This window comes from Lycium barbarum, chromosome 5 (genome assembly GCF_019175385.1).
Source record: "Lycium barbarum isolate Lr01 chromosome 5, ASM1917538v2, whole genome shotgun sequence".
Lineage (NCBI taxonomy): Eukaryota > Viridiplantae > Streptophyta > Magnoliopsida > Solanales > Solanaceae > Lycium > Lycium barbarum.
In genome coordinates, this window is record NC_083341.1 from 64,886,059 (window position 1) to 64,901,692 (window position 15,634).

General features: G+C 40.1%; 1 protein-coding gene across 1 annotated transcript; it reads left to right on the plus strand.

Annotated features, from left to right (window-relative positions):
- The first annotated feature begins 2,283 nt into the window (after positions 1-2,283).
- LOC132639453 (uncharacterized) lies at positions 2,284-3,081 on the plus strand. The gene has a single exon (XM_060355895.1). It carries the CDS (start codon positions 2,284-2,286, stop codon positions 3,079-3,081), a length of 798 nt encoding a protein of 265 aa, XP_060211878.1.
- The last annotated feature ends 12,553 nt before the right edge of the window (positions 3,082-15,634 follow it).

Genomic DNA, 15,634 nt, shown 5'->3' on the forward strand with positions numbered 1-15,634 from the left:
CATTTTCAATTCCAAAATTCATTTTATCTCCCTTCAGTTTCAAAAATTTCTTGAGCCTTGATTGTGTCCCTATTTCATAGGTAGGGACAAAAAAAAGAGTATAGAAATTTTAAAATTTTCATTATTTCAATTTGATACCTTTGATCAATTCAGGCTTCAAGACCCCGTTTTCAAGTTATCACCTACCCGGGCCTGAAATTTCACGTATTTTTCGATTTTAGCATTCCAAATGAAGAAAAGCTTGAAAGAATTAGCACGAAAGAAATGCGGACACAAGAACTAGCATTTTAATTTCAATTATTTTTCGAAATTTCATTTATTTTTTGTTGAACCTACTTGTGTTTACTAGTTCTTGTGTCCGCATTTCTTTCGTGCTAATTCTTTCAAGCTTTTCTTCATTTTATTTCGTTGAGATTTTATTGGCTCTCGTCCGTTTGTTTTAAGTCGTCCTTCCTTCATCTTAACAAGAATCCATTCTACCACAAAGTATAAGCAACCGTGTGAATCCGATTGGTTAAGCGGTTCATCAACAGCTTCGAAGGCACATGGGAGTGTGGTAAGGATTAAGAGTTGAATACGAGTGAAGTGAGGCTTTTATTACTAATCTTGTTTGCTAGTTTTGCAGGTCATCATGTCTAACCAAGGCGATGGAACGCAAGGGGTAGTAGAAAGTTCATTGGCTATGATCATGAGTCAACTATCGGGAGTAACATCGAGGTTGGATGGCATGGAAGGAGAGGTGCGTGACGTGGTTGGGACGTTAAGTGGTATAGATCTGTGGATAGTGGGAATTGAGAAGCCTCGAGCGGATGGTTCGAGTAGAATGGGCACTCCCCATTCTCGAAATGAAGGTGATGGGGATAGAACACAAGATACAACACAAACCATTACCCCGGGGCTAGCACATGCTTTGTGCAATCCCAAGCCCACAACCATTACCGACCAAAGAGTTCAACCACCCCAAACAACCAAACTTCCACCTCAAACATCCGCACTTCAAAACACCATTCAACAAACTTATCCCCAAGTTTACCAAAACAACCTGAATGAGGCAATCCCTTAAGTAATCTTACAACAAGCACCCCAAGCTCCACCCCAAACTCAAATACAAGATCCTTTTCTTAACCAAAACCAATACCAATACCCCATGAATGAAGAGGAGTATGATGATTATCCACAAGATAAGTGGTGGGATGAGAACCGATAAGGAGGAAGACGTGGAGGGATGAATAACTGGGTAAGGGGAGGAAGATGAGGTTTTGAGTGATTTCCGGGCCATGACGCTAGGTTCGAAGGTCATGTCGACCAAGGAAGGGCTCAAGGGTATAAAGACCAAGGGAGATGGCAAGAAAATGACCGGACATTTAATACAATCAAGGTCAACCTCCCTACTTTCCAAGGAGGTAGCAACGCGGAAGAGTTCCTTGAGTGGAAGCTACAAAGTGAACACATCTTCCTCACCAACAATGTGTCTGAGGCCATAAAGACAAAGTATGCCCTCACTCAATTTGAGGGATACACATCCACATTGTGGGAATCTAAGAAGTTACAAAGGGCTCAACAACACATCTATGATCTTCCAACTTGAAATGACTTGATTGAGCTCATGAAAACAAGGTAGCTTCCACCTACATATCGTCAAGATGCAATCAAAAGGGTGTACTTGTTGAAACAAAGGTCGAAAAGCGTGGAAGAGTATTTTGATGAGTTTGAGGACTTGTGGATGAAAGCCAAGCTAGAAGAACAAGAGGAGTGCACTATTATAAGGTTCGTAGCCTACTTGAACCGTGACATTACTAAACCCATGAGGCTTAAGACTTATAACAGTCTAGAAGAGGCATTCCATGATGCAGCCAAGGTTGAAGTGGATCTAAAGGAGGAGAGATCTTATAAAGACAAAGGCAAGTCATCTTCAACTTGGAGCAAACGCAAAGATAAGTGGAAAACTTCCACTTGGGAAAAGCCCAAGACCAACACTCCAACACCTCAAGCCAAGTTCGACTACAAAGCCAAGGGTGATGATAAGGCTAAAGGAGGTAACAACTCTAAACCCAAATATAATCGTCCTTCTACTGTCCAATGCTTTAATTTCCAAGGAAGAGGGAACTATGCAAGTGAATGTCCCAATCGGAGGACTATCACTATTGTGAGAGATGGGTACTAGACCGATGATGAAGATAAGAGCGGGAATGGTAATGATGATGGGGGAGAAAGAACTGAGTGTGAGGGTGATTCCGATGAAGAGGTTGAGATAGGGTATGAAGAAGTCTTGAGCATGCTATTATGGCTAGAAGAGCCATAGGGGCTCTAGCTAAGGAAGAGAGTGACCAAAGGGATAATTTGTTCCATTCAAGGTGTAAAATCGTGGACAAGGTGTGTTCATTGATTACTGATGGTGGGAGTTGCACGAATGCCGTTAGCGAATTTTTGATTGAAAGTATGAAATTTTCCACCCGCAAGCACACTAATCCCTATAAACTCCAATGGTTCAATAAATATTGTCAGATGAGGGTCAACAAGCAAACCATTATAAAATTTAGCATCGACAAGTACCAAGATGATATTTTGTGTGATGTGGTACCCATGCAAGCTTGCTATCTATTGCTTGGAAGACCTTGGAAATTTGATGTTGATGCCCAACATAGTGGGAGAACTAACAAGTACTCATTTGTGGTCAAGGGGAAGAAGTACATTCTTAACCCACTAACCCCTTACCAAGTGAGTGAGGATTATAGAGTGATGGGGGAGCTTCAGGAGAAGTATCAAAGGGAAGAGAAGGAGAAGAGTGAGAGGGAGACTTTTTTGGTCATAAGTGGAGAGGGAATGTCTCAAGATGGTTCCAAGAAATGTTTGTTGGCCAAACTAAGTAATTGCTTAAAGGGGGTTGATGAGAGACACTTCATGGTGTGTCTTGTCAACAAGGACCTTCTCTTAAATGCTAACCAAGCTACTAGCACTTTGCCTAGTAGTATATCTTCTTTTTTGCAGGAATATGAAGCATTGTTCCTGGAAGAAATGCCCGATGGCTTACCCCTCTTAAGAGGTATTGAGCACCAAATTGATTTTGTATCGGGTTCTTAAATCTCGAACAAGCCAGCATAGAGGAGCAATCCGGACGAAACAAAGGAACTGCAAAGGCAAGTTGAGGAGCTACTCAAGAAGGGTAGAGTCAAGGAGAGTCTTAGCCCTTGTGTTGTACCGGTAATTCTTGTCCTAAAGAAAGATGGTACATGAGGATTTGCATTGATTGTATATCCATTAACAAAATTATGGTAAAGTATCGACATCCTATCCCTAGACATGATGACATGTTGGATGAACTTTGTGGCTCAAGTGTGTTTTCCAAGATTGATCTTAGGAGCGGCTATCACCAAATTCGTATGAATCCGGGTGATGAATGGAAAACGGCCTTTAAGACTAAGTTTGGTCTCTATGAATGGATTGTTATGCCATTTGGCCTAACCAATGCACCTAGCACTTTCATGCGCCTAATGAACCATGTGTTGAAACCCTTTATCAATAACTTTGTGGTTGTCTACTTTGATGATATTCTTGTGTATAACAAATCTATGGAAGATGATGTGAGCCATTTAAGGCTATTGTTTTATATCTTATTGCATAAGAAGTTGTTTGCTAACATGAAGAAGTGTGCTTTTGGGGTTGACAAAGTGGTGTTCTTGGGTTTTGTGGTGAGTGTCCATGGTGTTGAGGTTGATGAAGCAAAGGTGGAATCCAGTGGAACTTGGCCAACACCCAAAAATGCAACCGATGTGAGGAGTTTTCATGGGTTGGCAAGTTTCTATAAAAGATTTGTAAAGGGCTTTAGTACAATTGCTTCCCCAATGACCGAATTGATTAAAAAGGAGGTTCCTTTGGTGTGGGGGGATGAGAAGGAAAAGGCATTCCAATAACTGAAGTCTTTGTTGAGTTCGGCACCTTTGTTACAATTGCCAAATTTCGAGAAGACATTTGAAGGAGAGTGTGATGCTTCCGGAGTTGGCATAGGTGGTGTCTTGATGCAAGAGGGAAAACCGTTGGCCTATTTTAGTGAGAAGCTTAAGGGGGCATCTTTGAATTAATCAACCTATGAAAAGGAGTTGTATGCACTTGTGGTTTTGACCCATTGGCAACATTATTTGTGGCACAAAGAATTTGTGATTCGTTCGTATCACGAATCCTTGAAGCATTTGAAGGGTCAATCCAAGCGCAATAAAAGACAAGCCAAGTGGGTAGAATTAATTGAAGCTTTCCCTTATGTGATCCATTACAAAAAGGGTAAAGATAATGTGGTGGAGGATGCTTTGTCTAAAAGGTATGCCTTGCTCAATACAATGAATTCTAGAATGATGGGTTTTGAAAGCCTTAAGGGATTCTATTCTCAAGATCCCGACTTTAAGACAATTTTTGAGGAGTTGACCCAAGGGAGGAGGGTTGATAGATTCCAACTTGTTGATGGGTTCCTATTCAAGGATGGTAGAGTTTGTGTAAAAATGAGCTCGTGGAGAGAGTTGTTCGTCAAGGAAGTACATAGTGGTGGAATGATTGGCCATTTTGGAGTGGCCAAGACACTTGACATTTTGGGTGAGCAATTTTATTTGCCCAAGATGCGACATGATGTTGAAAATCTATGTGGTCAATGTTTTTAATGCAAGCAAGCCAAGTCCAAGACTAGGCCCCAAGGTATGTATACTCCCCTTCCTACTCCTATTGGTTCTTGTATAGACATTTCTATGGATTTTGTGTTAGGTCTTCCAAGAACCAAAAGGGGTCATGATAGCATTTTTGTTGTGGTAGATAGGTTCTCAAAAATGTCTCATTTTATACCATGCCATAAATGTGATGATGCATCTCATGTAGCATCTTTGTTTATGAATCATGTGCTTAAATTGCATGGAGTTCCTAGAACTATTGTTAGTGATAGGGATTCTAAATTCCTTAGTCATTTTTGGAAGAGTCTATGGGGTGAACTTGGCACCAAGCTTTTATTCTCTACTTCTTGCCACCTCAAATGGATGGCAAACCAAAGTAGTCAATAGGACTCTTGGAAGCATGCTTAGGAAAAAACCTACTTCTTGGGAGGATTTTTTGCCTTTAATAGAATTTGGTTATAATCATTCTCTTCACACTTCTATTGGCATGACCCCATTTGAAGTTTGCTATGGTTTTAACCCATTGATTCCTTTAACCTTAACCCCCTTCTCTAGTGATGTTGTTGTGAACTTTGATGCCAAACAAAGGGCTGCCGAAATGATGAAAATCCATGCCAAGGTAAAGGTGAACATTGACAAGATCAACACCAAGGTAGCTAAGCGGCAAAACCGTGGGAGGAAGATAGAATTACAACCTAATGATTGGGCTTGGGTTCATTTTTGGAAGGAAAGATTTCCTCAACTGAGGAAAGGAAAGTTGAGCCCAAGAGGAGATGGTCCCTTCAATGTCCTTGAAAATATCAATGACAATGCCTATAAGATCGACTTGCCAAGTGAGTATAATGTTCACAATGTTTTCAATGTAAGTGATCTTTCCCCTTGTGTTGTAGGTGAGCCTTTAGATTCGAGGACGAATCTTCTCCAAGAAGGGGAGGGTGATATGACCAGCCTAGATCAAGGCCATTCACTAGGATTCAAGCAAGGGAGCTCCAATAGATAAAGGCCATGTTCATGAAGAAAGGAGCCTTGGAATAGCTTGGAGAGAAGATGGCCAAAGCGTACAATATTTGGGAAATAGCTTGGGAAGGCCTAGAAGGCCAAGAGATGACCTCCTCTCAAAGTGGCTAGATGTTAAAGAAGGAAATTTTTGCAAACTATGGGCATTGGGTGCAAATCTTGGCCTAGAATGCAATTCTAGGCCAAGGGTTCAAATTGGAGGCCACGTTTGCAAGTTATGACCATTGGATGAATGAAGGCCCATATTTGGGGGTTAATTTTGCAAAGTGCCACTTTTGGGCCTTTGGTGTAAAGCCCTAGACTACAAATAGAAGACGTGTCTTATTTTCATCATTTAGCTTGAGTTTTGAAGAACTTGGAGTGTAATAGATTGTTAGGTTATCTTAATATAATTTGTTTGGTTGCATAATTCTAAGTGTGATTCTTAGTTGCAAAGTGAATTGCTTATCTTCCATTGGAATCATTTGAGTTACTAATTTGTGGTCTTCAAACTTGGATAATTCTTGAATTCCAAATTGCTAAGGTTCATTGATGGAAATTCCCATTAGGAGGGTTTAGGGTTCACATACCTAAATTTGCCTATAGATTTTTATCAATTGGGTCTAGTAGTTATCCAACTATCTTTCTTCCATTCCTAATCTTTCCTATTCTTATTTTCCCTTTTCTTGTTCTTTAAGTTTTTAGAGTTTCCTAGGTAGAATCTTATCAAATCTTAATGTCTTAATTATTTGATTGATTCTGGAAATGCTATCATGTCTATCGTCATTAAGTTATTTTTTTTGATGTGGCACAAATTGCATAAATTGTTCGGAGGTTATCGACGTTATGTCACTCCGAAGGGCCGCTGTTACTTCATTGACTCCTCATACATTGAATATATATATGTACGCATTAATTTACTACACCGAGCAGTGCTATAGTCGGCCGAGTACGACACCTGTTGTACAACCAGTGATCAGTTGGTATTACACACCTAGTCTCGGAAGGGCCGGGTACTTTACACATTGAGTCTCGAAAGGGCCGAGTACATTACACACCGAGTCCCAAAAGGGCCGGGTACGTTATACACCGAGTCCTGAAAAGGCCGGTACATTATATTGTACGTTCTCAGGTGGCTCAGGTTACTTCTACCCTCCTTATAATTCTGTCTTACTTATGTTATTGATTCCTACCTTACATACTTAGTACTTTTATCCGTACTGACGTCCTATTGCATGGGATGCTGCATTTCGTGCTGCAGGCTCTGACAGGGTTATTGAGGAGCAACATCAGTAGGATTTTCCAACTTCAGCGGTGTCAGCAAGTGCCACTACTTCGGACTTGCTATATTTGGGTACTTTTATGCTAATGTAATATATGTTCGCATGTACATTCTTAGAGGCTCATAGACATAACGGGGTATGTAGATACTATGTAGGGTTATGTCGGCTTTGTTTTGGTCTGTCATATTTCCTTGTTAGCCTTGTCAGCTTTATGATACTCGTGATGTTGTAGCGACCTTGTCGGTTCGCATATGTACATATATATTGGATTATCTGATATTTTTATGTTGGGTCTTTTCTGCATACAAGTATACGCTAAGTTATAGTATATGGTATTCAAGGTAACCGTTAAGTCAGGTGGTTCCCGACCTGTGAGTCGGAGCCCGTCATACTTCTCGTTGGGTATGTGACAGCTGCGTTCATGGCTGCAAGTTTAGGAGGCCAGACTGGCGATCTAGTCTAGTAGGCCCTCCACTCAGCTGCAGTCAGTGCGCTCTACTTGGTTCGGAGTTGCAGTCCTTTTGGTATGCTATTTGGACATGTGTATATATATGGGTACGATAGTGCCTTGTCCTGTCTTTTCTACAGTTCGTGTTCCATAGAGGTCTGTAGACAGTTGTATGTAGTATGGATGCTACCTAGCCTTGTGGGCTCTTATTTTTGTTGTACAACATATGTAGCGGCTTAGTCGGCTTGCACTGTTATCCGCAGTACGTATGTATATATATGTATGCTAGTTGCGAGTTCTTATTGCATACAGGAGATAGTATAATTCAGTTATAGTGTATATATAGGCCACCATATTGCTCAGTGACAGATGCAAGTGTGAGTTTGGTAGTGCTTGGTTTGTAATGGTCGGGCACTCGGCACGACTCATCGGCTTGGGTCATGACAGCAATGATTTTTATGTGGAAACCGTCAGGCTCACAAGGGCGATAAAAACCATGACCTACACTTCTGTACGATTTACCCCAATCTCAACTACAATGGTGAGCCTCTACAAATTCAAGTTATAGACTCTGTAACCTTGGAACTAACCTCTAATCCCTATCTTACTAATCTCCCTAGACCAGTAAGCAACCTTCAAGTTGATCCCCAACTTGAAGTTGAATTTACAACATTTTTGTTGTAACTGTATATTTCTATGAACAACCTAATACAACTCGATAAACAACCTAATACAAGTTTTCAAGACTCAAAAACTGTAAAACATAACCCTATTCTACAGCTTCTTCAACCGTCTTATCGTACTAGGGACGAATGCCTAGATTCTGGATATTCTTGAAATCTTCGTTGATCACTCGATATTCTGAAATCTCTCTTTATGGGTGCGTAAACCTTCTTCTTAGTAAGACTTGGGATTTATATATGATACAAATCGATTTGGGGGAAAGAACCAATTCAACTCAAAATGTGGAAATTAAGGATAGAAAGAAAGGGGATGAGAAATAGAGATAAATACTTGACCCGAGTGGTAGAATTCTATAGACAAACCTAGGTATACGAAACCTAAATCCTTCTAATATGAACTCGAATCCACAAGAACCAAAGCAATATGAATCAAGGCAAGAAGTTCACTTGAAATCCACAAATGAACAATCTTCATGAATTCATTGGAAATAAAAGGTTCTACAACCACAATGGAATCCACCATCATATGACTAAACTAACACTATACCTAACAATCTATCACTCAAAATATGAGTATCTTTCAAATATTCATCATCAAAGTCTACCTATTGAAATGAAAGACAAGCTATTATACAAGCTAAGTAAAGAAGACTAATAGGCAATTACAATGCTACCCTCAATGAAGTAAGAGCCTTGTTTGGCTAGTCTTCTTATTGTAGTCTCCAATTTAAGGATTGACCTTCAATGGCCAAACACGTCCCTCCTTGCATAGATGTCCCTCTAATCAACCTTGCATGCATGGCCTTCTTGCAATCATAACCCTCCTTGCGCAAATTATCCACTTGTACAAATAGCCCTTTGCGCAAAGAACCCTCCAAGCTACCTTCCAAGTCTTGTGGGCTAGGACTTTGAGCTCTAGATCTCCCAACAAAGCAACCTCCCAAACCTTGTAGGATTCCACCTCTATGAAGCTTGTAGAGACTTGGCTCTCATCATTGATCAACATCACGTGTGTAGTGTGGAAATACACACGTGAGGCCCTTTAAAACGCTCCAACTGTGGTGAATAACAATGAAAATCATAGACTCTAAGTTGAGCTCCACTATGAATCATAGGCTCTACAAATGCACTCGAGCCAATGAGAATCATATCATCCTCCCATTCTTTAAAAGGATTCTTCCTCGAATCTGAACCTAGCAAAAACCAAGGGAAGAAAACAACAAGCAAGATCCTCCAGTATTGCAAGATCTTATGGTCAGTATAAACATCGCAATGCTCACCATACAAATAATGGCGCAAACATTTCAAGGCAAATACCACGGCAGCTAACTCCAAGTCATGAGTCGGATAATTCTTCTCATGCTTCTTCAACTGTCGCAAAGCATAGGCAATCACCTTACCATTATGCATCAGTACACAACCCAAACCAACTCTGAAAGCATCACAATACACCACATATCCACCAGACCCAGAAGGTAAAGCCAAAATAGGAGCCGAAGTCAACCTTGTCTTAAGCTTTTGGAAAATCTTTTCACAAGCTTCGGACCACTGAAACTTAGCAGTCTTCTATGTCAATTTAGTCAATGGCGAGGCTATTGACGAAAAGCCTTCCCCAAACTTTATATAATAATTTGCCAAACCCGAACGATGAATTTCAGTCGCACTAGTTGGTCTAGGCCAATCCTTAACTGCTGAAATTTTCTGAGGGTCTACTTTAATGTCGTCACCAGTCACCACATGACCCAAAAAAGCCAAAGACTCAAGCCAGAATTCACACTTGGATAATTTTGCATAAAGCTCGATCTCCTCAAGCATTGTCAAAGTTATCCTCAAATGATTGGCATGATCCTCACGACTTTTAGAATATACCAAAATATCATCAATAAACACAATAATGAAGCGGTCTAGATAAGGCTTAAACACACGATTCATCAAATTCATAAATGTTGCAGGCGCACTAGTCAACCCAAAGGACATGACTAGAAACTCAAAGTGCCTATAACGAGTACGGAATGCGATTTTTGGGATATCCTTCTCCTGTATCTTCCATTGATAATACCCAGACCTCAGGTCAATCTTTGAAAAGAACTTAGCACCCTAAAGTTGGTCAAACAGATCATCTATCCTAGGCAAAGGATATTTATTCTTAATGTTCACCTTATTAAGCTAATGGTAATCAACACACATTCTAAGGGAACCGTCTTTCTTCCTAATAAACAATTCTAGAGCACCCCAAGGTGAGGAACTCGGTCGGATGAAACCTTTATCCGACAAGTCCTTCAACTGATCCTTTAATTCCATTAGCTCCGCTAGAGCCATACGATAAGGTGGAATGGAAATAGGTTGGGTGTCGCGAGTAACATCAATCCCAAAATCAATAACTCTATCAGAAGGAATACCAGGAAGATCTTCGAGAAATAGTTCGGGATAATCACTGACTATGGGAATAGATGCAAATTCGGGTACTATGGCTTTTGTATCATTAACCGCAACAAAATGGTAAATACACCCCTTAGTAATCATCTTATGAGCCTTAATGTAGGAAATAAATCTACCCCTTGGCGTAGGAATTTCACCCTCCCACACAACAATAGGCTCATCAGGAGAGGCGAAACGAACTAACTTAGGGCGACAATCCACATTAGCATAACACGCAGACAACCAGTCCATCCCCAAAACTACATCAAAATCCACCATCTCAAGTTCATAAAAATCCGCCACGGTCTCACTTCCATTAATCAAAACAACACAATTTTTATACACTCTAGAAGCAATAACAGGGACACCAGAAGGTGTATCAACAGCAAAGGGTTCTGACAAAGTTTCGGGTTTCATGCCCATATCAAGAGCAAAAGAAGGGGTAACATAGGATAAATTTGAACTCGGATCAATCAATGAATAAGAATCATGAGAACAGATGGTAAGGATACCTGTAACCACATCGTCAGAAACCTCAGCTGCCTCCCTATGAGTCAGCCCATAAAGCCGAGTTTTCCCTCCGCCAGAAGTGTTAGCAACTTCTTTTTCTTTGCCATTAGTATGAGCATTCTGATTATTATTGGTAGCATTACTAGCAGGCGGGTTTTTAACAGATGCAGAATGAGGCGAATCATTCTTTTGGTCAGACACAGTAGCAATCTCACGTAGCCACTTTCTGCACTCCCGCTTAAGGTGCCCCCTAATACCACAGTAATGACAAATACGATCTTCCCATACAGCAGACCGATTACTACCCTGGGAGAACCTGCTTTGGTTATTAGTCTTTTGACCTTGCCTACCAGAAGGCACACTGGCGTTCGAATAGGCGCAAGACTGAGCAGGTGCAGAATACCCTTTACTTTGCCCTCCATTATAATTATCACCACTGAAACTACCCGCTGATCGGGCCTTCGTGTTCTGGTCTAGATCCACGCTCTCCTCATTTTTCCAAATCTCCTGTTGTTTAGCAAACCCAACTAGACATGAGAAAGTGCAAGTAGGAGACATAGAAACAGTAGCACATGTAGACTTGATACGTGGTACCAAGCCTTTCAAAAAGTGAGTCGACCTATGTTTTTCAGTCGGAATCATGTATAAAGCATACTTTGACAGACGGGTGAACTCCAAACTATACTCACGAACCAACTTGTTTCCCTGTTCCAGCTTTTCAAATTTTTTCGTAGCCATAGAAAAGCTCTCCTCATCAGACAAAAACCTTTCCATGAATGCCTCTTCAAATTCAGCTCATGTCGGAGCTAAAGCAGTATCACCCTTCTCAGACTCCCACATCTCAAACCATGCGTGAGCAACATCCTTCAACTGGTAAGAAGAAAGCCTCACAACCTCTGGATCATAGGCATCCATTGCCCTCAACGCCTTGAAAGTCTCATCTAAAAAGTGTTGGGGGTCATCCACCTCTCTTAACCCGAAGAACTCTATTGACTTTAGGTCTAGAAATTGCTTAAGTATGCCTCCACCATGAGGTCCCACACCTCCATGATGTTGCTGAGCCACAACCAATACAGTCAGCATTTGAATAGCAGTTTGCATCGTACCAATCTCAGGCACACCCGCAAAAAGAAATAGCAGCAGCAGGCGGCGCTGGAGGTGGGGCTTGATTTCCAACATCATTTCGTTACTTCCATTCGCGCCCCCAAGATTTTGGTTAGCTCTCACGGGTTTTCCTCGGTTACTATTTTTGGATCGCGTCAGAGCTATTTCTGCAAGGCACGAATTAACGGGCGAATAAGAACGATCCTAAAAGGACTTCAAGCTCTACGGTACAATCTAGAATCCAGAAGAATAGGAAACACCTATAAATGTCCTGGGAGTTTCTCGATCATGCAGGTGATCAGGCTGCACAAGGAAAACTCCACTAGACACAGCTCCACAGACACCGACAATAATCCTAGGACGTATTTAAACATAGGCTTTGATATCAAGCTTGCCACGCCCCAAAACCCACCCTAGACGTGATCGACATACAACGTCATGAACAATATCGGAAGAACCTAAAAGATGCAATAATAACACTTGAACCCACCAGGTTCAACAATCACCTCCAATAGTTTATAAAATAAATTCAAACGAATCATGAGATATGAATTAAATTAGCGGAAGTCTTTAAAATTATAAAACTTAATCAAATGTATGACATGCCCAAGAGTTAAACAACTCGACAACTACCCACAAGAATGTATACTATGGAGCTTCTAAGATAAAAAATGATTGTCTAACGCATCAGGACACAACCCGCTAAAATGCTAAAATAATGAATAAACATAATGAGGGTGTCTCGCGAATGAACATGTGGGCTCACCAAGTCAGCAACAACAGTAAGTCCTTCCCACGCGCCTGAAGTATCAGCAACCTACTCTTCTCCGTTACCTAACATACCATCAAAAACAACAATGGTATGCTTGAGTACTTCATACTCCGTAAGTGCCTCGGGGACAACAAGTAATACGAAAATAGAGTACAATAATACTTAAAGTAATCAGTTCTGAAAATCATGTGAAATCAATGTAAAAACGGTTATTCAACTAGTGTGTCTTAGTAAGCATCATCAAAATTGATTAAGAAGCCTCTTGTCAAGTTACAACTTTCAAATATGCCTTTCAAATTGATCATGATTATCAACAACAATTCCATGAAAGAATAAGAATGTCACACATGCCAGTATAGGCCCAAGAATCAATCACATCGAAGGGATGGTTGTAGAGGGTCCCTAAACACAGCGCACCACACCAGAATATGTAATTTTCGGTGGCTATCCATCCTCCCTAATATCTAGGCATAAACCGCATTCTAGGTAGCAAACCCGGTAGTGGCCACTCTTCCTCTCGAATGGCTAGGTAATTACCACACTAGGATCCATAGTGGCTACCCTTCCTCCCGAGTAGCTAGGCCAAACACAACAATAAAGTTCATAGCACAGAAGCCGATTCACAATTTGTCTCAAAGTAGTCACACCATCAATTATCTTTAAACTTCATTATTTCGTTATGAAGATCCATAATTTCATAGATAATCTTTAAAACGTTTTCGTTTCTTTAAACAAGACTCCATTGTCATAGTTCAACATGAAAACATTATTACCAACGCTTAGCCATCATTATTGATCATCTCTTATAGAAGAAAATGATTATGATTTCATATACGCATATGGAGGATAATATAATCAAAGTTTAATGTGGGCATGTCCCTTCACATACACCAACCACAATCAAAACATGAATTAGGTTTTTTTTTTAAAGTATGAGAAGTTCACCTCTCTATTCAATAAAAAACTTTTAAACAGAATACATACATCCAAAATAAGGTCTTTAAAAGAGAGACATACCTTAATTAAGCCTTACGTATCCTAACAATTCACCTTCTTAGCTAAGAACACCCAAAACCCTAGTTTGAGTTACTTTGGGAAGGATTACTTTGCAAACCCTAGGTTTTTCATTCAAGAGTCATGCTAAGAATCTTGAGTTTAATGCTAGGATTGATTAATAACGTTAAATATATTCTTACCTTTATGTTAGGAGACTCGGAGAAAAGATTTTCGTCCTTAGGGTTTATGAGAATGTGAATAAGTGATGAAATTAACTGAACCCACTATATATATACACAAGGTGGTGGGCAAAATACACCTAGGAATACGGACCATATTTAAAAATACGGGCCGTATTCTATGGCCGTATTCAATATTAACAAAACAGTGAGCAGTGTAGGGAACGAGTGAAATACGCCCAGAAATACAGACCGTATTCTCTGGCATATTTTATGATAGCAAAAATAGTGAGCAACCTAGGAAGGTGGTGAAATATGCCCAACGAATATGGGCCGTATTTTACATTAACTAAAAACAGTGGGGTCGGATTCTCCAAGACACTTTCACACTTAACTCGGAAATAAGGAGTGTTACAAGTTTTTAAGATTGGTATTATTGTGTGACTTGTGTGTTCGGGCTCATGGTCCATAGAATTATTAGATTATGCTTGGCTTTTCTTGTATGAATTGATGGATTCTATGTATCATGGGAGACTAGTTGGATGGGAACTTGACTTATGAATTACTGTTGATGATTATTGAATGCATGGTATGTATACTCATTTCATATGTTTATGGATATTGAATCATAACTTGGTACCGACGATGTTAAAAGAGATAATGGAACGTTGCATGATTCTAGACTGGATGCTTAGTGATTGACCTTATGAGTTGGAGACCATATGTATCATATGTTGATGTCGTTGGAAAGGAAATAAAATATATGATATTATTGATATTGTTGTTGAGATAAATTTTTTGTGTGGCACGACTGGAATGACTATGTTGCATTCAATACTATCATTGCATCACATACTTTAACGACTCGTCTGGTTGTTATTTAATATTTCGCGAAACAATGCCCAATCTAGGTTGAGAATTGTAAATAATAAGCTCCATGGTGTGTTTTAAGAGTTAAGAGAGGGAAAAATCAAATTCTGAAGGATTTGGAAATTTCAGGCCAGAATATAAAGCGGACCACTATAGCGGTTAGTGGACCGCCATAGTAGTACCGCTATAGCGGCTTAGCGACCGACGCAGCGGTCCGCGCGGAACAATAGCCCAAATTCCTTTTCAACAAAATACTATCAAGGGATGCTCCTAGGGTTCCTCATGAAAGAAAAACCATAGACCCCAAGGAAAAGAAACTCTTCTAATTTCTTTTCCACCCTTCAGTACGAACATTATCGCTCATGGAATGGGATAAAGGATAAGCAGACCAAATATTCTTGGAGAATCAAATATCTATTCATCAAAGAGGTAGGTTATGGTTTACTTTAGGTAGACTTTGATTAGCGAATCGTATATACACTTAGAGTTGATGGGAGAATGCATGCTTAGTTCTTCGGACACAGAGTTTGGATGGACGGACTTGCTAATGTGACTAAAATAGGGTATAATAATAGTTATAATAATAATGATTTAGTTTAACCGGAAGTGATGTTGTCGCTAAGGAGATACCTCATGTTTACTTTTATGCAACCTTAGAAGGGGGTCAATTCCATCTGTATGTCCTATTTTGTTAAACGTTCATAAGGTTGTTTCCTTGAAAATAAG